The sequence below is a fragment of the Lipophrys pholis genome (assembly GCF_963383615.2).
Source record: "Lipophrys pholis genome assembly, chromosome: 7".
Taxonomy (NCBI): domain Eukaryota; kingdom Metazoa; phylum Chordata; class Actinopteri; order Blenniiformes; family Blenniidae; genus Lipophrys; species Lipophrys pholis.
The window spans coordinates 25,646,626-25,670,465 of record NC_137638.1 but is presented as its reverse complement, the minus strand read 5'-3'; the positions used below and the strand labels follow the sequence as shown (position 1 = coordinate 25,670,465).

Below are 23,840 nucleotides of genomic sequence, written 5' to 3'. Positions count from 1 at the left end.
ATGGTTTTGTAAATTAGCATGAACCAGTGAATTTCATGAGGGGTGTGTAACGTAGTGTGTGTGGTCGTAGGAGAAAGATCGGAGTTTATTTTTTTCAGTGTTGACATCAATAACATGATTCATATACATTATTTAGTCTTTTTCTGGGGGACCAAAAACAGGAATATCTTTATGCCTTGATGTAATAGAGCAGAGATAAGTTGTTGTCACTTTAGGCCTATGTAAGTTGATTGCATGTCTCCTCTGTGCCGACTGACTTTTTTATGTGTTTTTACTGTAAAGCACTTTGCGAGCAACTGTTCTTAAAAGTAAATTAATAAATGAATAAATAGTTGTGATGAGAAATTTCCAGGTTTGCACAGAGTTTTGACCAAAGGAAGTTTAGAAAAAAGACATGAAAATTGAGTTGTTGGTGAAGATTATTGTTATTTGGAAACTGTAAATGTGACACAACATGAGGCATTCACATTGAACTCCATGTGATGTATGTGCATCTTAATGCCAGCACTGACTGCTGTCTTGAAGCCTTCAGAAGATAAACAGCCACCCACTCATACGACCACTGACACGTGAATATGTGCACACACACACACACACACACACACACATGCTCCCTTCATTCTCCATTGCTCCTTTCTCGCTCTCATGACTGCAGCTGCTTGACAGGACTGAACATCTGATAAGACATCCACCGAACAGACAGGAAAATACACTTTCATGACAGCTGAGCTCTTCTTCATTCCCTTCCTGCCTGCCGCTGTGGGTTTGATTTTCTTTTTTCTGCAGGGGCAGTAGTAAATAATTCAATGTCAGCGACGTTGCCCACAGGTCCTGTTGGGGAGAAAGCAGCCTCGCTCATCATTCCTGCAGCGTCTTGCTGGCAGCCGCTCCTCGCGGGGACACAGAAAAAAGATTGCACAGATTCAGGGAAGCCGCAGCGCACCCACGCCCACCGAGGACACACAGGAGTACCCTTACTCCCCCTCCTCCCTGCCTTCCTTTCTCCCTCATCCCTCTCTCATGCTGCCTCTCTCAACTCTGCACTGAGCTTCATCACAGCTGCCGGGGCAGTGAGCGTGCTGACCACCACTTCTCAACAAGCCACTTGCCACTGAGGAGAGAAAACTTCAAGAAGCCCTCTCGCACAGCTTCTCTGTCCTCCTGCCCAAGGATGCTGGAGTCCAGACTGAGATGGATGAGGCAGGTCTGCTTGTTAGTTCTGTGTCTATATCTCTGCCTTCTGGGGGATTCGAGTGCCAAGAGAGCCCCCAAGATACCCCGCTGCCCTGCAACCTGCTCCTGCACCAAAGACAGTGCCTTCTGTGTGGACACTAAGGCTATCCCCAAGAGCTTCCCCCCAGGAATCATCTCACTGTGAGTCCAGCATTCATGTGTGTGTGTGTGTGTGTGTACATCCCACCACCCAAAAGCATCTTTTCATAACCTGTGTAAAGTCTCAGCTGTGTGCAGGCTGGTACAGATGATGTCACCCTGCATTATGTAAGGACGCCTTAAACACCCTGTGCGATTTCAATGACTTAAAAGTGAATACCGGTGTATATCCTCTGAGTGTTTTCTTTTCCTGACACACAGCGTGTTTGCATTGTCAGCATTATATCATAGTGCAGTCAATGTATCGTATGCTGAACTTATCATTTGAGGGAGCATAGCAGTAGAATCTTTTCGACCTCCAGGGACCACTACTAACAATAGATTCTCCGCAGGAGACCTGCTTCCCCTCTTAGAGATTCAATCTTGAAAAGACATACTCTCAATAAATGGAGCACATCCAATGAGGAGGAAAGCTTAACACATGACCAGGGTAAGGTTATATTCTGCTGAGAAGGCTACATACACTCCCTTCCTTCAGATATTGACCCCAATTGCCCATAGATTGACGATTAAGTTCACATACTCAGGGGAACTCGAGAGTACAATCTGGAAGAGGCGTCCTCGTTTTACGACAGAGGAATCCAAAAAAGAGAAGATGAAAGTTCTGTGTCCTACTTTTAACGGATGTCGCCTTCAAGATCAGATGTGTTCAGAGAAAACCAGTGAAAATGACACATTTTCAATGAAAAAAACTTGTGATGTCACACTTGTGAGCTTTATCACTGCCTGCATGTACGATATCTAGTCTGACAACAAGATGACACTTCTGATTATATGTGACGTTGTTTGTCTGAACAGGACGATGGTGAACGCGGCCTTTACAACGATCCCAGAGGGAGCTTTCTCACACCTTCACCTGCTGCAGTTTCTGTGAGTGCGCCCACCCGCAGCAGATTAGGCTTGTACCTGATTACTCTAGACCAGACCAGAGTTATTCAGCAATGATTCAGACATCTCTTGTTTTTAGGTGACAACAAATGAGCTTCAGCCAGTGTCCTAGAAATGAATGGTTATTGAAAGCAGTGGTGACATAGCAGGAATAAGTGGCTCTGTATCAGTGTCATTGGCAGTGACTGACTCCCTTCAGTTGTGCTCTGCAGCACAAAGGCCTGTTTATCCGGTGCGATGCAATCATCCGTGTGTGTTCATGTGCTTCTGCGTCGGTCTGTGTGTGTTTGTGTAAAGTCCACGTGTTTTTATTGTGTTGCTCCAATCTTGTGCTTCACTTATAGACTGAATATGTTTGGGTTTTTTTCTTCCTCAGGCATGATTTTGACAGAGAACCTCAATCACTCTATGATTAACTGATATTCCCTCCTTTCGACAGGCTTTTGAACTCCAATACGTTCACTTCAATTGCGGATGATGCTTTTGCTGGCCTGTCTCACCTGCAGTACCTGTGAGTGTCACTTCCTACCGTAAACATTAGCGCTTTTAATGATGTCTTAAAACACTGATGATACTTCTGGCTTTATATAAAGAAAAGTATATAGGTTGTTTGCTCAGGGAAGACCAGAATGAATTATTTAAACACACTGCAGCTGCATTAAAAAGATCTGCACTCAAGCACATTGTTGAATGATTTTCTTTTGCTCTTGCGCCGTTTTGCTTTAGTGGGTGATTTAGTTCGACTTGTTTCTCAGAGAAGTAAATAACACCAACCCTCCCTGTGAAATATGAAGGGGGAACGCTGCAGCGTTGCAAAGAATGCCAAAAGTAAAGCTGAAGATGAATTCTTCTGTGGCGGCCAACGCTTTGCCTCTGCAGTGTGATAAAGCTGAATATGCCATCCTGTGAATTGATGGGCTATAGGAAGCAGTTAGCTGATGAGCGCACAGCTATTCGTGTGTGTGTGTGTGTGTGTGTGTGTGTGTGTGTGTGTGTGTGTGTGTGTCTCTGGCTGCAGTCCAGCCATCAGGCCTCTGCATCAGTGCCACTACCTTGGCTACCTGCTGTGAATGCTAATAAAGCCATGTTTTTATATCCGGGCCCCCTCCAGAGAGTCTGCACATGCCGGATGTCCTCAAATATCAATAGAGAAAATAGAAACGGGACAGGCTCGAATGACGCTGACACGTAGACCTTTGTTACACCCGTCGCACGGACTGAATCATTTTTTATCACATAGGAAAAGACAGAACGCAGGTTTTTCTGATCAAGCCTGATCTGATGATTTCAGTGTTTTAATAATAGAACACATTAAATACAAAATATAGACGCATCATCTAGATAGATGTGGCATTAGTCCATTCTGTAGTAACAACACAGGCTTATTTCCTCACATGGATGACTTGTACTGGCTGGTTCTCTGATGATGACTGCATTTTTTTCTAATCAGGTTCATAGAGAATAATGACATCCAGGCTCTGTCAAAGTACACCTTCAGAGGACTCAAGTCCTTGACCCATCTGTAAGTGGCTTTTTTTTAAGTAAAGATCAACTCTATCTAGGAAAAAATATGCAATGTACATTACATACATTTTTAAAACCAATGCAACTAATTTCATACTCAACACAATGGCCTTAAATGAGTCACTTTTTTCCTTCCAGGTCTCTCTCAAACAACAACCTGCAGCAGCTGCCCAGAGATCTCTTTAAGCATCTTGACATCCTCACAGATCTGTAAGTGTGTGAACATCCCACGAGGTTTGACCCGAAACTGCAGTTTGCTTGCTTATGTGTCTGGTTTGTTTCTCATTCAGCTGATGCTGATGCACTTCTTCATTTAGAACCATCCTTTTCCTGTGTTTTCACTGCAATGCTCAAGAGGAAGTCTGAAAAGGTTTGTGTGAGATTCAAACCAACACGATTCCAATGTGTGTGACTCAGAGACCTGCGAGGAAACTCTTTTCGGTGTGACTGTAAAATCAAGTGGCTGGTGGACTGGATGGAGAAGACCAACACGTCCGTCCCCGCCATCTACTGTGCCAGCCCCTTTGAATTCCAGGGACGCAGAATCCACGACCTCGCCCCGCGAGACTTCAACTGCATCAGTGCAGGTTTTCACCTTCGCCTGGCCTGTCTTTTCTTGCTCCCGGCAAACAGTAATACCACGAACTAAGCATCCCTCTGGTGTCTCCTGCGGTAGATTTTGCAGTGTACGAAACCTTCCCCTTCCACTCGGTGTCGGCGGAGTCTTATGAGTTCAACGGTGATAACTTTGTGGCCTTCGCTCAGCCCGACTCTGGGTTCTGCACCTTGTATATCTGGGATCACGTGGAGATGGTCTTCAGGAAATATCACAACATCACTTGTAAGTTCCTGATGTTGACGGCATAAAGCCTGGGTGGCGGTACGCTGAGACATCCTCATGGTTTTCGGGGGGTATTTCGTTGTGTTTCTCTCGCAGCTCGCTCTGCTGTGTACTGCAAACCAGTGGTGATAAACAACACGCTTTACATGGTCGTGGCTCAGCTGTTTGGTGGATCCCATATTTACAAGTAAGGCTCATGACTCTTATTCTTTTAGTAGGCTTATACTTATCTTTTTTAAAGGTAACCTGCTTTAATAAATTTGATGACTTTAATATACTCCAATTCTCTCATCTGCTCCAGACGTCAGCTGTGAAGAGTTTTTCTTTTCACGTTTAACTTGAGAAAGAAAGATGTAATGTTTCTATGTTCAGTTCGGCTGAATCGACGCCTTCATCAGCTCAGATTGTACTGTGATAGTGCGACTCTGAGTTAAAAATGTATTTCATATGCTCATGGGAATAGATTGTAGTATGAGAAGAAGTTCAGCAAGTTTTTCTGTTCATTTACACTGAAATAAGCAGTTCGAGCTTTAATCCTGGGCAGGTACTGAAACACTTATTGACTTTTCATAGACAGTAAAACTAAACACATTGATGTGTCGGCTATTAAACTGCCTATAAACTTTCAAATGCCACCGTTCAGTTGTTGAGGCATTGAGTGAAGGCTAAAAAATGTTTTTTCTACGTTGTAAAAGCTAAAGCGGCCGGGCTCACTGCTACACTTAATGGTGACAATCATAAACTTAAATTGGTACATATGAAGAAAAAATAACACGTACACCTTTCCAAATATAACTTAATGATCCATTAAATGACAAACGGTTAAAGACTTGCCTAAAAACTGAATTTCCTCTGACTGGCCACCTCCTTGATCAGATCTGAGCATCACACGGCCTCTTTACTATTATTGCTGGCGTTCTTACATCTAAAATGGTGACGTAGTTTACCGCTATAGGCCGTTATTATATTATTGGCTGTGTCGAGCACCTTGGCCTGCAGAACTAGCAATTATTACCTCACGAAAATGGTGTTTTGAATTGAAAAAAAATTGATGGTGAATGAAAAAAATATAGTTTTTACTTACTTCTGTATGGAACTTGAAATCGAGAAAAATGTAATCATGAGTTCCAGAATAAGATTAGAAAAAACTAGTAAAGCAGAGCAACAATGGCTCATAAACATTGTGTCCCCCCCCCCCCAAACAAAACATTTATATCAAGAGATGCTCTTGATTTACTCACTGATACATACATATATACATACTGATCAATTTATGCCAACTCGTGCTTGTAATTTGACACCAGCCTCTGTATCTTTGAAGCTTGTGCACAGCCTGCAAGTTGACTTATATGGAAATCTGTGTGACTTTTTGTGTTTGATCCTCTGGTGAATGAAACCTCATCTCTATATTCTCACAGACAAAATACAAAAGGGTTGTTTATAGAGACGTCCTATCTCACTCAACGTAAAACAAGAGGATCAATACTATAATAGAATATGAAGCCGCACACCTCATATTGGTGTGAAGACTGAAAATACAAGGGGAAAGCTCACCTCTGCACATTGATAGTCGGTTCTCCCCACCTGATGTTGCTGTCGATGTCAGTAAAAGCACCCAAGGCACTTGGTGTGTTGTCAGAAATTCATGTTCAGGAGTAAGAACTTAAGTTTTTTACATGAAAAAAAAGTCAGACAACCAAATGGATTTCCAGAGGTTGAAGTGAGCCATGTTAGAATCCAGATGTATGAACCCCGGTTTCATTTAATAGATTGAAATAACAGCAGCTCCTGTGGAGACTCCGGCCCCCTTGACGACAGTTATTTTTTATTGACTTTGGACGGAGCTAAAGCAGCTGTATGTCACTACTGCCAGCAGCTAAATGGCTGGCTGTGAGCTCAACTCTCAGACACAAGTGTTTCATTGGTTAAAATGAGAAAGTGAAAAGCTCCGGGATCACACTGACAGTCTTCTTGTGACCGCAGGTGGGAGGAGGACCCCCTGCGCTTCGTGAAGATTCAAGACATCGACACCAGTCGGGTAAGGAAACCCAACTTCGTGGAGACCTTCCAGCTGGATGGGGAGTGGTACTTCATCGTGGCCGACAGCTCCAAGGCCGGCTCCACCAGCATCTATCGCTGGAACAGCAACGGTTTCTACTCCCACCAGTCCCTCCATCCCTGGCATCGCGACACTCACGTGGAGTTCCTCGACGTCGGCGGAAAGCCTCATCTGATCCTTTCCAGTGCCTCGCAGCCGCCCATAGTTTACCAGTGGAACCGGAGCCAGAAGCAGTTTGCTTTCCACTCCCAAATCACAGAGCTGGCCGACGTGCAGATGGTGAAGCACTTCTGGGTGAGGAAGGTTCTCTATCTTTGCCTGACGCGCTTCATCGGCGACTCCAAGATCCTCCGCTGGGAAGGGCAGCGCTTCGTCGAGATCCAGACTCTCCCCTCCCGGGGCTCCATGGCGGTGTACCCCTTCACCGTGGGCCTCCGCCAGTACCTCATCCTGGGGAGTGATTTCTCCTTCTCCAGGGTGTACCTGTGGGACGACCTCACTCAGCGCTTCCAGCCCTTCCAGGAGCTCAACATGAGAGCGCCGAGGGGCTTCAACCTCGTGTCCGTAGACAACAAGGACATTCTTCTGGCTGCCAGCTTCAAAGGCAACACTCTGGCTTACCAGCACCTGCTGGTGGACCTCAGCGCAAAGTAGAGCAACAGGTGGAGCTTCTGGAAATACTGTATATCGTACGTGCCAAATAAGTAAAAGACTGCAAAACGTCTAAGCCATGCATCTGAAAGTCAGCTCTTTCCTCTGATGTTTTAACCGAGGCAACTAATTAAATGATTGTTTAACATGATTTTGTGCACTGCGTGTAACATCTGCATCATGTGTCACTGCTTCTGGCCAGAACAATATTGTTTCTGAATTATCATGTCATATATTGTGCTTTACTAACGTGGGGATGATGTGCATGTGCATCGACAGGATTATTCACTGGATGAGGCTGGATATCGTGGAGGTGAGAGTGAAACTACAGATTTTGCCTGGTGAACTGAGCAGCACTTTGCATGGCACTGTATAACTGTCTGACACGAGCTCACATCGCTTTGAATCCATCTTTAGAAACGACGATTTTCTTGAGTCTGTTCTGTAGTATTAACTCAGGAATCAAGCTGGCCTGAGGCATGAGCAAACCAAAACATAGACAACATTGAAAATGTGAAAGCTACTTTAAAACATACGTTTTTATTCCTTGGTTTTATTACACATGCCCTTGTTTATTTTAGTTGCAGGGAGATATAATACATGTTCTCAATCTGGAAATTTGTAGGAGCTATAGCAAGGCCAGATAATGTTTATGACATCTTAAAACAAATGTTCTGATCCTATCTCTTCTTATGTTTTGTACAGTCACATGAACTGTATGAGTTGTTGCTGTGTATATCTGCATATTGAAGGGCGTGTGGGAAGGGGTGTAAATAAATTTTGCTTATGACCCCTTAAAATGTGTTTTTATTAGCTAATAACAGGATTCAAAGCACAAACCTTAATTAATTTGAATTGTCGACTCCTTGTTTGTTCTTTATTATGACTAGTTATAAAAATATAAAGTAAGCAGGTGAAAATCAAGGATGTCGAGAAGCAATTTTCAAGTCAGTTTGTTTGATTTTCCTTCCTTTTATCCATCTAATCTTCACTTTAATAAACTCAGAGATTTGGAGTCCGATGCATTTTATCGGACTGTGTGAGGAGGAAACCAGAATATCAAGGTAAAATAAAGCATACACAGGGGGAACATGCAAACTCCCTATAGAGAGGACCCAACCCCGGCTCCAAGCCATGAAATGTTCTCAATTTCACTCTGGTTACCCCTTATTTTACCTTATACTAATTGAGACAAATTAGATTGACATGGCATAAGAAAAAAAAACAATTACCAAATTTCTCAATGATAAAGATTCTGCAAAGTGAACCTTATATTGTTTGGAGTATGATTATCCTGCTCCATTGTCCAACATATATTATGACTATTTCACACACATAAAAAAATAAAGAAAACTAACGTTTCATGCGCAAAAACGGCGCAAACGCGACCCTTGTGAGCGCTCGGTGACGCTGCGCTTGGTTTGGCGTGACAGCGTGTCTGCAGGGGCGGGGTTAACAGAGCGATGAATGTGCGTATACGGTGTCACTGTTCCGCCCCGGTGTAAAAAACAAACTAGAGAAACCGTCTGTTGAGTTCGATACGTTCGCTTGTTGTTAGCATGTAGCAGCGGTTTGTGGTGACGGACAGGAACATGTGAGCTGCAGATTCACTGCTTTATTTCGGTGTGAATGTGTTTTTCGAGGGCTGCTGGTGCTTTTGACGAGCTGACCTGTCGTTACTTGAGCACCGCGAGAGCTGTCGTGGCGTCGGGGTGTTAGAAACGACCACCGAGATGTCCCTGCCGCCCGAGTGGGACGACGACGAGCGCATGAACTTCTTGTTCTCCGACTTCAAGGAGAACCGAGATGTCAACACGACGGACTGGGACAGCAAGATGGACTTCTGGACGGCTCTCATCGTCAAGAGCTGCCGGGACCGCGGCTCCGTGTGCGTCAACCTGCGGGAGCTGAGCAGGACCTTCCGGAGGAAAGAGAGAGCACCGCTCGGTCTGGGGACCGTCCTGCAGTCCATGTCCAGGTAACTGCCACCGCCCCCCTCCCCGGGGTGTCCCGGTCCCCTTGCGGGTGTCACTCAGTCTGGATGCGACTCCTCCCTTCCTCGCAGGTGCGGCAGGATTCAGAGGGAGTCTGAGTTCGCTGCCAACGTGGACTGTGGCTGGCTGTCGTGGGGGGTCGGCCTGCTGCTGGTGAAGCCCCTGAAGTGGACCTTCTCCACCCTGCTGGGCAGCAGCCGGGTGTCGGTGGAGGAATCCTTCGTGGTCATCGAGCTGGTGAAGGTGGGTTTGATTTCCCCACCTGATCCCACAGTGCAGAGCTCCCAGTGTGGCTGCTTTTACTAAACATACTTAATGAATCCAGTCTCAGTGTCTTCAGCTCAACCCCATGTCTGTGTGGAGTTTGCATGTTCTCTCCGTTCACCATCCAGAGTCACCAGATAGATGGAGTCATAGAAGATGGGAGTGATGTCCTCCACCATATCAATCTGATTTGAGTATCGGCCGATCCGATGCTTTTGTTCCATTTTCAGAGATTTTGACCCCAACAGTGCTCCTGTGGATTGTTTAGCAGCTCTCAGTCACACATCGATTTTTATTATTTCCCAGGAGAAAGCGGCAGAATTACTCCGAGTCTACCGCAGCAGTGAGTTCTCCAGCTGTGCCATCGTGTCGTTTCAAGAGCTGTGCGGCCTTTCCTCTGACGTGTGTGCGGACGAGAGCACGCTGTGCATGGTTCTGCTGCAGCTGCAGAGGGACAAACAAGTGACGGTTTCGCTGCACGAAGGAGAGAAGGTCCATCACAACCCGCCGGCTGATCCACACGCCTGTCCACGGCCTGCAGGAGCTCGTCCCACCAGTAATGTGTGTGTGTGTGTGTGTGTGTGTGTAGATTGTGAAGTTCTGTCAGCCCGGACAGGACCGAGTGTCTCCGGTCAGCGACGTGGACGTGGGGATTTACCAGCTGCAGCGCAGTGAGACGCTCCTCGGAGAGCGACTGGACAAGCTGAACCAGGAGGCAGACAGGTACGGCCTCCTGGATGTTTGCTTTATTAATGAAGCGAGCAGCGTGCAGGGGACTTTAAACTACTTCTTACCAACGTTACGACGTATCCGGAAGCAGGAAAATGGAGCCGCACGAGTGGGTCCATTGACCATCGAAGACACAGTAACACTGAAGACGTGCTCGTGTTAAAGTTATGTTGGGAGAACGGTGTAGAGGGACTCACTGTGAACCTTATTGACATTTCTACAGCAGTAAAATCCCAATAGATCCAGTCAATCTACTAGTAAGAGAGTTAAGATTCTTTCTGGTCGTGACAGTATTTCTATAAGAATTCCTCCGTCTGATATTACTGTTGGTTTGTTTGTGCTGAATGCAGGTCTAAAGAGGAGGCGAGGACTCTGCTCCAGGAAGGAAAGAAACCGCAGGTCAGTGGGAAGATCCTCGGTTTTATATCACTTTCAGCTCAACGTGTGACGGCAGCTCAGTCGGTTGCGTCCACTGTCCGTCCCAAAGGCGCTGAGATGTTTGCGAGGCCGCAAGAGAGTGGAGAAGAGAGCCGACAGCCTCCTCGCCCAGCTGGAGTCCATCAGAGGCATCCTGGACCGGATCGCTCAGTCGCAGACTGATAAAATGGTGAGAGCCATAAGGAACCGTGTGGCTTTAACGATTTGTTTTTCAAAATAAGTGCGTGTGGTCATTAAAGTGCACCTGTGTGTGTGTGTGTGTGTGTGTGTGTGTGTGTGTGTGTGTGTGTAGGTTGTCCAGGCGTACCAGGCTGGAGTGGCTGCACTGAGACTCTCACTCAAAGACGTGACTGTGGAACGAGCCGAGAGTCTGGTGGATCAGATCCAGGAGGTTTGTGTTCATGTCCAGTGTTTTAACGGAGACGTGGAGGCGGCGGCGGCGGCGGCGGCGAGGAGGCTGCACGACTCCGTATCCTATAAAGCTCAACGCAGAGACACATTGAGATGCATCACACACACTCAGCTCTGCTGCTCATCACACAGATTTCCCTAACAAATGTGGAACCATTTGTTAGGGAAATAAACCGGCGTCCCAGTAGTATACTAATACTAATACTAACACTGATACTGATACTCGAGTAAACACAGTTTATAAGAATCATATATACCATCAGCTTGTTCTGTGATCAAATTATTTTATTTGTATTTCACTATTAAAATGACAAATTTAAATGGTTTTCTGAACTCTCATAATGTAGTTGTGATAAAACCAACATTACATGGTAATGAATTAAGATTTTTATTTTTAGTTGTTTGTATGTGTTATACATACATGTTTATTTGTAATAAATTAGTAAAAAATACCCCACTTTCCACAATTTACTTGTTCAGCCTGTTGATATATCATCAATATAATTGTTAAAATAAACTTTTATTCTTCTCTAGTGAACTGATGTCTGACGTTTTATCTTTTTCTGGCCAAAAAGTGATTTGAGACCAAACTGTAGGTTGTAGAATATAAAACAGAATAAGTGAACGGTATTTAGTGTTGCTGTGAGCGTCTTAAATGAATTGACTTATAATTCTTCTGGCATATCACACTCTTTTATATCATATTACATATTTTCATTGTGGTTTTCTGTCATTTGAACAGTTGTGTGACACTCAGGATGAGGTGAACCAAACCATATCCGGCGGCGTGACGGCTGCAGGTTTGAAATCCTCTCTCATCGTTTAAATTTGACCACGTTCATGAAAATGAAGGGAGGCTTCGAGTTTTTCACGCATTTCTCTTTCTGCAGATGAAGACATGGACGAGTTGGAGGAGGAGCTTAAGTCCCTGCTGGACGAGTCGAAGACGCCAGACTACGTGTCAGATTTACCTGCCGTCCCCGACAACGACCTGCGGCCCCCAGGTGAGCCGACCGTCGCCTCTCTGCCCGCGGTCCATCAGAAGAACCTCAGTATTTCCGAGGAGCAGCTGGAGGAAGAGTTGAGTCACCTCACGCTCACCGAGTCAGGTCAGGATGTTTCCCTTTGCCTTCTGTGTGGATCTGCATTTAAACTAGTGCGGTTTTGTTTGAGTACACGAGGATTGTTTTTATTCCAGACATATAAATCATCAACAGCTCATGAATCATAACATTTGAAAAAATATTTATACACTATTATAAACACAATTCATCTGTCTTGACTCATATCTTTAAAGTTAATGTCTCCAATTAATATAATAAAGATAAAGCTTTGTTTGAAATGTCTTGGTTGATACATATTTTGATGGATGGATGGGTGAATGGATGTACTGTATTCATCCCATGTAGTAGCAGCATAAACAGCAGAAATAAACATACAAATGTTTAGTAGTAATAACAGTAGTTGCTGTATAACACCAATGAGAAAAGAAGAAAAGAAGGAAGAAAAGAAAAAAGAGTGTAAAGAGAAAATAATTCATTCATTTATCTACCCTCTTGATAACATTCGATGGCTTCACATGTATTTCCGCTTTGAAAAATGTGACATTCCCGAACATACCACTAGAGGGGGCTCACACTTTGAACATTCCCAACGCTGCAGGATAGACTTCACTGCATTATCTTTTCTTTAAAAAATATATAAAGTGACTAGATTTGTCAATTTGTCAACGAGACAAAGACCAGAACAGTAAAGGGGAGTAGTACATGGTAGCTGCATTAGCAGATAAAGTACATAAAGTATTTCTATTCTTTAAGTGATTGCACACTAATGCACTAAAGCTAAGTTTAGGAAAATACTATTGCTTATTATTTTATATCAGGTTGGTATCAAACTATGCCGTGTGTGTTTTTTTCTGTTGTGTTCAGTCTGAGCTGCTTTGACATTACGATTCTAGATGCTGTGGAATTGTGACGTGTTTTAAACTCTCTTTATTAGGTTTTGCACGCAGCAAAGCGACGTCGCCCAACAGAAGGCTGGAGCCCGCTCAGTGAAGAACAGACGAGGTCTGAAGGGATTCAGCAACATATCAAGACAAACTTCTATCTATAAGCACCTGCGTGAGTTCATACAAGTTACTAAAGAACACTAGATCTTCTTATGGAATTGTGGTTAAATCCATGTTGAAATTAAGGCTCTTTCCTCAATTTAGTGAAAAATAGACGTCTTAATTGACTGTGGAGGTAAACCAGTTCATTCAATTCATTGTCCACTTTTACCTTGAATGCTTTCAGGTCTCCGTGCCATATTGAACTGAACGCCTCTGGTTTTAAACCTGGGATATTTGTTTTGACAAAGATCAGAAAAACTATATTTGTGGTTAATTGTGTGTGTCGGTGTGAAAACGTTCCTCAGCTGTCCAGAATATTAAGTGACCTTCTGAACTGTAATACCTGCGCGGACTGAGAAACCCATATGACCTGAGCTAAGCCAAGTCTGTTTCTCTAAATAAACTTTATTTTAATCACTGGGGTGTGGTGCTCACTTTGTGTCATCATGAGTTCTCGCTGTCACTGACGTCAACAGCAACTATTCCTTACTGCTTCTATGCCTTTTTGATGCTGCCTCTCTTTCTATACATTGTTTTGGTTCTTCTCAGAAGATCTCAACAGCTGATAGGACACATTTAGTGGCCCCAACCCCAACCCCAACCAACCATTATCAAATTTAGATTACTACATCGACCGCTAGAGGGCAGCACATCAGTTAACTCCTGATGGGAGATAAATTATCCTGGGGAGTTTGCACGTTTATTCATTTTCTGAATGAAGATAACAAATCCTATAAATGTTTATAGCTATATTATGCATATCCTATTCAGACTGCAGTTATTTTTCTACACTCAATAGAAAATGGAGATAAATCAACATCACTGCAATAAAAAGCACATCTGTCCAGAATTCCCTTTTATTTTGAGACTAATTTTGGACTTATCTAAAGCTAATCCACTGAACCTGTAGGAGGAGGACTTAGTTAAGATTGTGAAATGTATGGCAAACATTTAAAAGACCCCCCCCCCCCCCCCCCCCCCAAAACAAACAAAAAAATGGTTAGAATTTTGTAAAAGCTACAAAGAAATACCTCAAAAAGAGCTTGAATAGTTCCACGAAGCTTCAGACGTCATAGAACATGTGTGGGCAATTAAATGTCTAAAGAGGTGCAAATCTTCTTCCCAGTATGAATATTTCTTCATAATGATACGATGACACCTGGTGGCAGATCAGTGGAACTACACAAACATGCCTCTTTCTTTTTTTTTTCTTTTGTCAAACCGTTGTCATGTCAGGCTGTGAAAGGTGCAGTATAAAGGTGAGGACCCTTTGCTCTGTTCAGCAGTACTCTGTTTTTGCACTACTCAGTACTCTCCACAACCGTCTGGATGAAGCGGCTTGTTGTTTTAGGGGCGATTCGTCACCTTATAAAACTCAGTCACACATTTATAATAACAAGAGCCAAGTAAACAAACCAAACAAAAAGACAGCATTGCTTTATTGTTTCGTATATTCCAAGGACAAGTCGTCTTAATGTGAAAAGCAGGTATTCAGTGCTTCTAATTCCCATAGTGTAGGTGGTAACATAACTACAGTGAGTAACTGAGGTGTTGTTGTGTTCCTATATTAAACAATAAATAAAAAAAACCCAATATGTTACAAATTTACAACCTGTATAAAGTACAGATAATAATATCACAAAGTCCTAGTACAGCAGTGTTTTGAAGAAAAGAAAATGCCCTTGTATCACAAATAACAATGGATACTGTTGAGAACAGAACATAATTCTCTCAGTGGCTTCTGCTGTGTCTCAGAAACATGCATCTCTCTCTCTCTCTCTCTCTCTCTCTCTCTCTCTCTCTCTCTCTCTCTCTCTCTCTCTCTCTCTCTCTCTCTCTCTCTCTCTCTCTCTCTCTCTCTCTCTCTCTCTCTCTCTCTCTCTCTCACTTCATACTGCAGTTTAACAGATCCACCACAGCCGTTTCTTTCAGCAAAAGACAAGGCCAAATCACAGCTCCCACCCCGACCAACAGCAGGTTTCAATTGCACATGTTTGCAGCTCATAACTCCAGTAATAGTATATCACAAGTAGATGAAAGACATTCGAAGAGTATTTAGTTGAAATATTTGAGTTCTACCCTACGCGGCTGCAGACGTCTCGCTAAATAGTTGCTTGATATGTCCGGACGGCGGTTGAGAAGATGGAGCGGAGATATGTGAAGATTACCGTTTTGCCATGACTACACTACGCAGCTCGCGAGCGGCTGGGACCGGCTGAGCAGGCCACTGATGCAGATATTTGGCTGAGAGTCTGTAGGGATGCAGATATTTGGCTGAGAGTCTGTAGGACGCACCACGTGAGACGGAAAGACGTGAGAGTCTAAGCAAAAAGTCAAGATGTGTATAATACAAGGTCTTATTGGGATATAAATAAGAATCATTTGGCATGCTTCACAGTAGTCCTTTTCTACTGTGCGTCAGGAACAAAAACAAACAAAAGTCCTCGTGAGATACAACAATCGAAATGAAGGGTTCATACTTCTCTATTGCGGAGTAGCGTGAAAAGCGGGCTGCACAGTGTTTCAGGCGCCGTCCTGCTTCCTGTCGTGCGGTGTGTGTATACAGTAGATGTGTGTGCCTTCGTGTGCATCTGGGCTTCACAGTGTTAAACTGTCCTGTCGGCCTCCGACCGCTTCCGTACCACCTTCTCCTCGTTCACCTGGTCCACGGCCAGCGTCTCCAGCTCGGCCTGCGGGGGGGCCAGCGGGAGGGTGCCGTGCGGGATGCGGTGGGCCACGCCCACGTGAGCCCTGTACTGACGGTCCCGGGCGGGGCTGTGGCGAGGACTGGCCGTGGCGCCCAGGGGGGGTGCGGGGGAGCGCTCGGAGGTGATGGGCGGTATGACCGGGGGCCGCTCGCGGACCGCCTGCAGCTCAGGAGACTCTCTGCCGGCCTGCAGGAAGGGCGTGGGGTCGGGCATGGCGTCCACCGCCTCCCGGAGAACCAGCCGCCTGCTGTCGGACCCCAGGCGATACACCTCCGTCAGTTCCGGGTGGAGGGGCTGGGAGAGGCTCTTCTTCATGCGGCGGCGCGGGGTCTCGGGCTGCCTGTCCTTGGCTGGGGGCGGTGTGGGCTTGTAGGAGGTGACGGGGCTGACGTTGGGGCTGGCCTCGGAGCTGGCCTCGGAGGAGCTGCCGGCCAGCAGCTTCTTCTTTGTGGCGTGGAGCTGCGAGGTGAGGTAAGCGATGGTGCTCGCTCTCTGCTCCAGCTCCCCGGACAGAACCGCCAGCTTGTGGCTCTTCATCTTCAGCTCCTCCAGGTACTTCTTCTCCCTCTCCTTGATGGTGTTTTCCAGCACGGAGATCATGGCGTTCTTCTGCTCCAGGTCCCTGAGGAGCTCCGTGTTCTCCTCCTCCTTCTTCTTCAGCTGCGCCTCCAGCTCCTCACATCTCCTCTGCAGCTCCTTGCATCGGACCTCGCTGCTGTCTGCACAAACAATGAACACAGAGTGGATACACAGTGAGGCTGACAACAGCAACCAGCCTTTTATGTTTGTTTTATATTTGTTTTGGTCAATAAAGATAGTGAATGGTAAGAAAAACAGGATTTACGAGTATTAGAACTTGTATAAACAAGGCTGATGGTCACCAATATAATTTGCTTTATTAAGCGATCTGGCATTTCCTCAAAACTGCCGTTCATCTGGCTGAGCGCATAGCCAGAGTCAGCTGGAGCGTGTGTTTGGAAATAATCCTTTAGCTGCAGTTTCATTGCTAAATCTGACTCATCATTAGTACATGGCTGACTATCAGCAGCACTCGGCTGACAGAGACAGCACGGAGACGGACCTGCTGTGGGCAGGAAGCTCTAGTTTCACGTTACAGCTATTGCAGAAGGGCACAGCTCTGGTCTGACCTCCACCCGGGGGGCCACAGCCCCACCCAACTACAACCTACACATGATCGCATCCGCACAGAAACATACATTCAGTGTCATCCGTCAAGCTATTTTATTCACCTACTATATCCTGTTTAGGGTCATGATGCGCTGGAGCCTATATATGATGATTTAATATTTCTCTCCTATCAAGTCCAGAGTATTTCCTGACGGGGGCGGGGCGGTGGGGGTGGTGGTGCATGTTGACCCCAGCTGAGTTCTGCTCCACTGAGCAGGCTGTGCATTAGCGCTGTGACAGATAATCTCATTTGCTGCACTCCAATCTCTGAGATGTCCCTTTCTAACATGATAGTGGTTCTAACTGGAGGGCTTAGCGCTATTGATCTGGGTCTGCCTGCAACATATGGCGATCCCTGTGACACACGCAGCAATGAGGTCATCGGCAGCCGCTAAATAAATTAAATTGTACCCGGCCTGTTCGGGGCCTCCCTGACTGGACTGTGGAGCTGAATCGGACCAGTGATGTGGCTCCTAGTCACGGTCTTGGTTTTCGAGGGGGGGGGGGGGGGGTCTTGGCAACGAGCAACTGGAGCTCAAATGAGCGGCAGGGAGACCCACAGTGCGAAGCGTCCTGGCTTGAACTTTGTCACCAGGAGACACAGAGTCTTCTGTCTACTGACCTCAGCAAAAGCCGATTTAAACCCCCGCTGGAGGAGAGTTTGGCCTGCTTCAGATGCCGCTCTGCATTTTCACGGCTGCATGGAAATGATTTAAAGCTTTTTCTTCAATGAAAATATCGGCAATGTTGAAGAAATATGCGTACAAGACTGATTTTATTAATAGAGATTTAAAAAAAATAAAAAATAAAGTATTGATTATTGACTTTACTCTTCAGTCTACTGGAGGTGACAGTTGAATTCAGGAGCAGAAAATAGTACTATAATAGTTACTTGCTCCAGTGCCGTGTGCATTCTTTTAAAGGTTTCAAGATTCCAGTTCCAGACTCTGTAGTATAAAGAGAGAAGCCAAGAATCAAAGGGAACAAATGAGGTCATCAATATTTCAAGACGTCTAAAGTACAAACTCACTTAACCCGAGCTTTAGAATGTCAGAATTAAAAAAAACAAAAAAAAAAAAAAAGAATTGTGAAATAAAACAATTCTGTAAAAGTAGAGTTTTCTTTTATAGTTTGTATTTTCTCGAGCTACAGTTGCAGTGTCGGCACATTCGGTCATGTTTATGTATCATTTTATAGTTTTTACTTTCTTACTATCCTCTAAACAGACATTAACCAAGCGTCTATGTTCCTTTCATACACTGTTAACCAACTACTGCAGCTTGTATTGAGTTTATTAATCTACTTCTCAGGCTTTTGGATGAGAGTAATTTTAAGGCAATGTACTGCAATTTTGCACGTTTTAAACAATAATTCAGAGACTAGACGTGTGTAGAAAAGTATTTTAAACACAATGTTTCAATGAAATCCTCCAACGGAGAAACAAATATATATATTATGACTTGAAGAATTGAAGGTGAACAGAACGAACGAGCAGTTTATTTTGGTCTTTTATTTTATTTTAGATATTAGTTTTAGTGATTATATAAGCAAGTTAAATTTCCCCAGAAGAAGACACCCTTAAATATAAGACATCGTTCACCGAATTGGTTTTCAACGTTATTCCCTTATCAACGTCCCTAACAACTCCTTTTGTCTTCATACCTTCACCACTACATTTATAGTTTTGACTTCCCTCTCAACATTCAGACTTCATACTCAATATTCTGCTTTAATTTGTGACATTTTAACTTAATTAACAGTTCGACTGTTTTCCTGACTTTTTTAAAATGATCATCATCGTGTCATCTTTATTCTCAGGCGTTTGACTCACCGTAATCCTGCTTTTTCAATTTAATGTGGCCCACAGAGTACAGTTCTGTCAAAACTGCGGTGCACTTTTAAGCTTTTATTCATCGCGGCATCTGGTTTCACTTCTCATGTCGCAAAAGCTAATTCTGGATAAATCCACAGGAATAAAGCTGACAGTTATTAAAAAAAAAAAGAAAAAAAAGTCAATAAACACCAGCCCCAATAACTCTCCTGTAACAGATGAATATTGATGTGACGTGACGACACCGGGCCCTTGAATAGATAGCAGCTGTAAACCTGATGTGCGTGTGTACGAGCCAGTATGATAGAGGCTTACCTGAGGGATCAGAGCTTCTCACTGTGAGCTCATATGTCAGGTCTGTGGAAAAAAAGAGAAGAGAGGCGCTCACAACGTGCGTGCTGCATGGGGTTGGAACAGGACGGCTATCAAACTGCGGCTGACGAGTGAGCGGCGCGGCACAATTCAGGAAAAAGCATGTTGGTGCTTCCCATATGGAGGAGTATTTATTTAATAGGATTAGTGAGAGTTACATGTGAGCTTCAGAAAACGGGCGAGCAAAGGATCCAGGAAATCAGGGCGGAATCGCGCTCTGTCCAGTTTTGCTGGGAGGCCGTATGTATATTCTTCCCTGTGTGGTGGAGCAGATCTATTCCTGGGAGTGAAATCAATACAGGTTCAACTGGGTGTATCCAGTAATGCTTAAGTGCATTTCCTATAAGTCACTGTTTAGTTTTTTTGGTTGTTTTCTTTTCTTATCTGAAAGGTTTAGTTTTAGCATCCAGCTCACTTTTGATCTCAAATATCCATTTTGATTGTACATCCTGTTGTTGCGTTGAATTCAGTGACGACATAACGGCTTAGAATTGCTCTTCTCGGCTCACCTGTGCATTGTTGCTGCAACCGGCGGATCTCGGCGTGGAGCCCCTTCAACGTGCTGGCGTGGTCCTGCTGGAGGAAGAGCAGGTTCTTCTGTGCGCTGTGCAGCTGGTTTTCCAGGTTAACGTTTGCCGACGCCATGGCGGATTATGTCCGGACACACACTGGCCTCGCAACCTCCGGACTGCGATGACAGAAAAGGAGAACAGGGAGAGGGAGAGAGAGAGCGAGAGGGAGAGGGAGAGAGGGAGAGAGAGAGAGAGAGAAATCAACTCGTCTAGCAGTCTGGCCGCCACTTCACAGCCTTTCACCTACAAACATCTGGGTTTTGGGACGGGCTCCAGCTCGGCTCTGTCTCAGTGCCAACACTCCGCTCTGGATGACAAACCAAACTGTCCATCCACAGGAAACACTCGCCTCTTACGTGGATTTATAAGCACAGACGCATTATTGGGAAATCATTAACCGGGTTTGGTCAACACTGGAATGAGACTGAAGAGAGAAAAGATAAAGTGTCACAATGTTGTTACTTTCTGGAATCAACCAATCCCTGAAATTAAGTTATTGATTTAAGATTAGGAGTGAGCAGCGTGCGCCTTCATCAGAGCCCGGATTGTACCGTGAATGCAAGTTGAACTATTTGTCATTAACTATCAGATTAGATAGAACATTGGAGTTCCTTTGGTCAGCGTGTGTTTGATATTCTTCCTTCAGGCTAAGCCGCCTCAGGAGAATCACAGTTTCTTCAGCCTACGTTGCACCAGATCCTAAAACTATTTCAATATAAAGAACAAATTCTTCAGGTTTTTTTTGTAGGAAACTTGAAACTACTATTATATATTTGATGAGCTCTATTTTTTAAGCTCAATAGAGCCAAGTAATCAAATATTTTGAACAACATTAAGAAACAGCAGAGCATTTTCCTCCTTTGTTTTTACTTCACTGTTGACTGATCTGTTCAAACTGTCTGCGAGTCGCTGCAAACGGGTCTAATTTCAATTACTGAGCAGATTTCTTTCTTTTTTGTTTTCTAGCTCTTATTATTTGTCCATATTGACCCGTTGGTTGTGCCAGCAAGACTTTCTCATAAGAATATCATTTAAAAATGAGTGATTAAGGATTCAAAAGACCACAAATTAACTCTTTGAACAAGCTCACAATCACAGTTTATAGTTTGGGTAAAAAAATATAACGCAACTTAAAATGGATGGTTTCCAACTGCTTTTATACTCACGGCCAGCAGACTACCAGAAAGCAGAGAAATGAACCTTTGTGACCACCCACTCTCAGTATGGCCGTCCAATCATAGACTAGATTTTGCAGAGTGTCACACATTTGTAAACATCAGCTTCTCAGTCCCATAAAGAACTGACAGATAATGAAAGGGGCAGAAGCAATAACTCGTACTTCATTCTTTTGACAATTCTACACCCGTGAAATCAAAGGTAATTAAAGTGGAATCCAAATCATCAGCAGCATAAGTCTATCACACAAATAAAGCAGTGATGATACAATCAAACACCGCTGAGCGTGATGACAGACATCACAATGAAACTGGGTGTGGCATGTCAGTTTGGTGTTTCCTGCCTCGCCGTGCCGTCCTGAGCCCTGTCCTCAGTCCTGTCCTCAGTCCTGTCCTCAGTCCTGATCTCCACAACCAAAGACACAGAAAAGATTGCTCAATCCCAACCTCTGCCCCGTCCCAGACGACCGTACTGGACGGAGGGTCGGGGGCACATTGATTCTTCCAAAAACTCCCTTGCGTGAGTGCAGAGAAAGCCTCTCACTGCATGCAGAAGTGCGCTTCAATAAAACATCCCACAGCTTCTTGCGCTTACATCATCAGCTCACTTACATGAATAATAAATCCCTTGACACCTGGCTGGACCTGCTCCCCAATTTTTTGTTTTTCTCATGACGTAGAGAGGGAAAATAAAGAAGAAGCAAGTTATAACTCAAGCCGAGCCCAGCAATAATCACAAACACAGCCAGTGGTGTGTCATAAGGGCTGAGGAGATAATCTATTATTGATGAGTAATGTGGAGTCCTTCCGGTAAACCCTGCGCTGCAAGCATATCTCTCGTCCAAGCTCTTTCCTAGAATAGCTTTCCACTCGCAAAGACATGACCTCAGCCAACTTCAATATCAGCATGGCTCATACCATCACACGGAGGAGACTCCCGATACAAAAGATTAGAGTACAGAGCTTTGCTGGATAACAGATTGGCAATAGAAGCAATGGAAGATGAACAAGGATGCTTTTTTTCAGTGTGTCATTGCTGTCCTGTGTGCTAACCAACTAGTGTTTCCTCATACAGAGAATATAAATAATCAATGAACTGCAGCAGCATGAAACATTAGCAAGTGGCTCCCATCCTGAGCTACAACAACAGCTTAGCAGTCACTCCCTGTAATGAAGCTGCATCCCTGCAACACTGCAAACTGCTGCTACTCTCTTCGTGGCTTTATTTGTATTTCAAGAAACTGGCTCAAAAATCAGCTGAGATTATAATATATAAAAAAAAAAGAAAGGAAAGCTGAGGATTGAAAGGGTATAACCATAACAAAAAGTACACAGGTATAACAGTGTACAGCGAGTCGTCAGGGACGCTCGATACTGTTCAACGACACTTTCTATTTCAGCACCTGCATTGCGGACAGCACCCGACATGAAGCGGTGCTGGAGCTGCTGGAGCTGCTGGAGCTGCTGGAGCTGCTGGAGCATCACCAACTTCCCCCACACGACCCTCACTGGCCGGCAAGCTTTCTACACCAGCCGTCTGAACTTCACCTTGTTTTGTTTTTTGTTTGTTTTTCCCCAAATAAAAGACATCAAACCTCGGGCCTGTTGAGCTGCCTTCACAACGCCACAGCTGTTGTTGTTGTGGTGTCAGGATGCCACCACTGCGTCTCCCCGGGTCATCACAAAGCCAAGCCTGTCCTTGTTGTGTCCGGGGAGGAGCTGTCCAGTTTCAGCAAACTGCAGTAAACAGCCCCTCTGTCTTTAACCCAACAACTTTAGCAGGAAAACAATGAAGGCTTTCTGGCAACATGGAGCTTCTCCTCATAATTCACAATGTAACTCCTATAGGCCAGCTGCTCTGCGCATCTCGTGTTTGAGCAGGAAATCCACATAAATAAGGATATAATAAACAAAACAACAATGTTGACTTGCTTGAATGGATGCCTATCGGAAATGGATCATCAACGTCCGCAGAATGAGACGATGACGATCCGACGCGTGTATTCTAATATTCTTAATTTACAACCGTGACTTTATATTGAAGGAATTCAGCCACAGAGGAGCGAGAAACTACGCGAGGGCTGAGATTTGTATGGATGCTAGCCTCGCTCAGCAGCTAGCGTGGCTACCCGTTATCCGCCCGCGGGAGGAGAGCTTACCTTACCGGCTAAAAATACGCAGCACCGTCGGATGCGTTACTGAAACGCCAGTGAGTGGATGTGATGCAGGCAGGCCGCGCCGCGCCGCGCCGGGTGGGCTTATTCCGGGTTGCGGGGCATGTCTGGGGTGTGGGGGTGGGTGGGTGGGTGGGGGGATGCTGCGGTGAGGGGGCTTCGCCTCGGTCGGCTCGCAGCGGAGGGCGGCTGTGTGTCACTTTCCTCCCATCTCCCACAGCGACGAGACAAAATAAAGCGGTGCATGACGGGAAACCGCGAGCGGACGATCCCACTCTGATCACCTGGGAGCGTGCGATCCTCATTATTATATCTCACTGTTTCAAGAGACACGTAGCGATTTAAACCTCACTCACAATCTAAAAAACAAAAAAAAAAAGTGCAATATAACCGACACAAGTGGATTTTACCAACCTTGTTTGACTTTAACGTGAGGACGTAGCGCTTATTACGGGGACGTGCGGCTGTTTGCAGTCACCAGCGTCATCACCATAGCAACAGAGCGTATCACCTGTTCAG

The 23,840-nt window shown here is 44.9% G+C and overlaps 3 protein-coding genes across 7 annotated transcripts; 2 read left to right on the top strand and 1 right to left on the bottom strand.

Annotated features, from left to right (window-relative positions):
• Positions 1–866: 866 nt before the first annotated feature.
• Positions 867–8,152, top strand: lgi3 (leucine-rich repeat LGI family, member 3). Its single transcript, XM_080466494.1, has 9 exons — positions 867–1,374; positions 2,191–2,262; positions 2,720–2,791; positions 3,731–3,802; positions 3,943–4,014; positions 4,222–4,391; positions 4,481–4,645; positions 4,742–4,832; positions 6,629–8,152. Exons 1-9 carry the CDS (start codon positions 1,172–1,174, stop codon positions 7,356–7,358), a joined length of 1,647 nt encoding a protein of 548 aa, XP_080322620.1. The 5' UTR covers positions 867–1,171; the 3' UTR covers positions 7,359–8,152.
• Positions 8,153–8,797: 645 nt separating this feature from the next.
• On the top strand, positions 8,798–22,745 carry chmp7 (charged multivesicular body protein 7). 4 transcript variants are annotated; one of them, XR_013935487.1, is made up of 11 exons: positions 8,844–9,333; positions 9,421–9,592; positions 9,920–10,105; positions 10,203–10,336; positions 10,693–10,741; positions 10,830–10,949; positions 11,073–11,171; positions 11,934–11,991; positions 12,082–12,300; positions 13,190–13,311; positions 22,548–22,745. XR_013935487.1 is itself a non-coding variant. In XM_080468024.1 (10 exons), the coding sequence occupies exons 1-10, from the start codon at positions 9,089–9,091 to the stop codon at positions 13,243–13,245; spliced, it is 1,233 nt and encodes a 410-aa protein (XP_080324150.1). In that variant the 5' UTR covers positions 8,798–9,088; the 3' UTR covers positions 13,246–13,719. The 4 variants fall into 4 exon arrangements, 2 of the variants coding, with proteins under 2 accessions (XP_080324150.1, XP_080324149.1); XR_013935488.1 differs by lacking the exon at positions 22,548–22,745 and adding an exon at positions 13,486–13,719; XM_080468024.1 differs by lacking the exon at positions 22,548–22,745 and having other exon boundaries at positions 8,798–9,333; positions 12,082–12,195; positions 13,190–13,719.
• On the bottom strand, positions 14,718–23,550 carry ccdc92 (coiled-coil domain containing 92). 2 transcript variants are annotated; one of them, XM_080468026.1, is made up of 4 exons: positions 23,307–23,550; positions 19,910–20,088; positions 19,344–19,385; positions 14,718–16,728 (listed from the first exon to the last, which is right to left on the bottom strand). In XM_080468026.1, the coding sequence occupies exons 2-4, from the start codon at positions 20,043–20,045 to the stop codon at positions 15,908–15,910; spliced, it is 999 nt and encodes a 332-aa protein (XP_080324152.1). In that variant the 5' UTR covers positions 20,046–20,088; positions 23,307–23,550; the 3' UTR covers positions 14,718–15,907. The 2 variants fall into 2 exon arrangements, with proteins under 2 accessions (XP_080324152.1, XP_080324151.1); XM_080468025.1 differs by having other exon boundaries at positions 23,312–23,547.
• Positions 23,551–23,840: the final 290 nt, after the last annotated feature.

What these genes read in the sequence shown, in the direction of transcription:
- lgi3 (XM_080466494.1), top strand. Translation starts at nt 1,172, where the DNA reads ATGCTGGAGTCCAGACTGAGATGGATGAGGCAGGTCTGCTTGTTAGTT. An exon ending in CTTCACCTGCTGCAGTTTCT is followed by an intron (nt 2,263 to 2,719) that starts GTGAGTGCGCCC and finishes TCCTTTCGACAG; the next exon opens with GCTTTTGAACTCCAATACGT. An exon ending in GAAATATCACAACATCACTT is followed by an intron (nt 4,646 to 4,741) that starts GTAAGTTCCTGA and finishes TTTCTCTCGCAG; the next exon opens with CTCGCTCTGCTGTGTACTGC.
- chmp7 (XM_080468023.1), top strand. Translation starts at nt 9,089, where the DNA reads ATGTCCCTGCCGCCCGAGTGGGACGACGACGAGCGCATGAACTTCTTG. An exon ending in CGCTGCACGAAGGAGAGAAG is followed by an intron (nt 10,106 to 10,202) that starts GTCCATCACAAC and finishes GTGTGTGTGTAG; the next exon opens with ATTGTGAAGTTCTGTCAGCC. An exon ending in AGGAAGGAAAGAAACCGCAG is followed by an intron (nt 10,742 to 10,829) that starts GTCAGTGGGAAG and finishes TCCGTCCCAAAG; the next exon opens with GCGCTGAGATGTTTGCGAGG.
- ccdc92 (XM_080468026.1), bottom strand. Translation starts at nt 20,045, where the DNA reads ATGGCGTCGGCAAACGTTAACCTGGAAAACCAGCTGCACAGCGCACAG. An exon ending in GTTGCAGCAACAATGCACAG is followed by an intron (nt 19,386 to 19,909) that starts GTGAGCCGAGAA and finishes TTTTTTCCACAG; the next exon opens with ACCTGACATATGAGCTCACA. An exon ending in GAGAAGCTCTGATCCCTCAG is followed by an intron (nt 16,729 to 19,343) that starts GTAAGCCTCTAT and finishes TTGTTTGTGCAG; the next exon opens with ACAGCAGCGAGGTCCGATGC.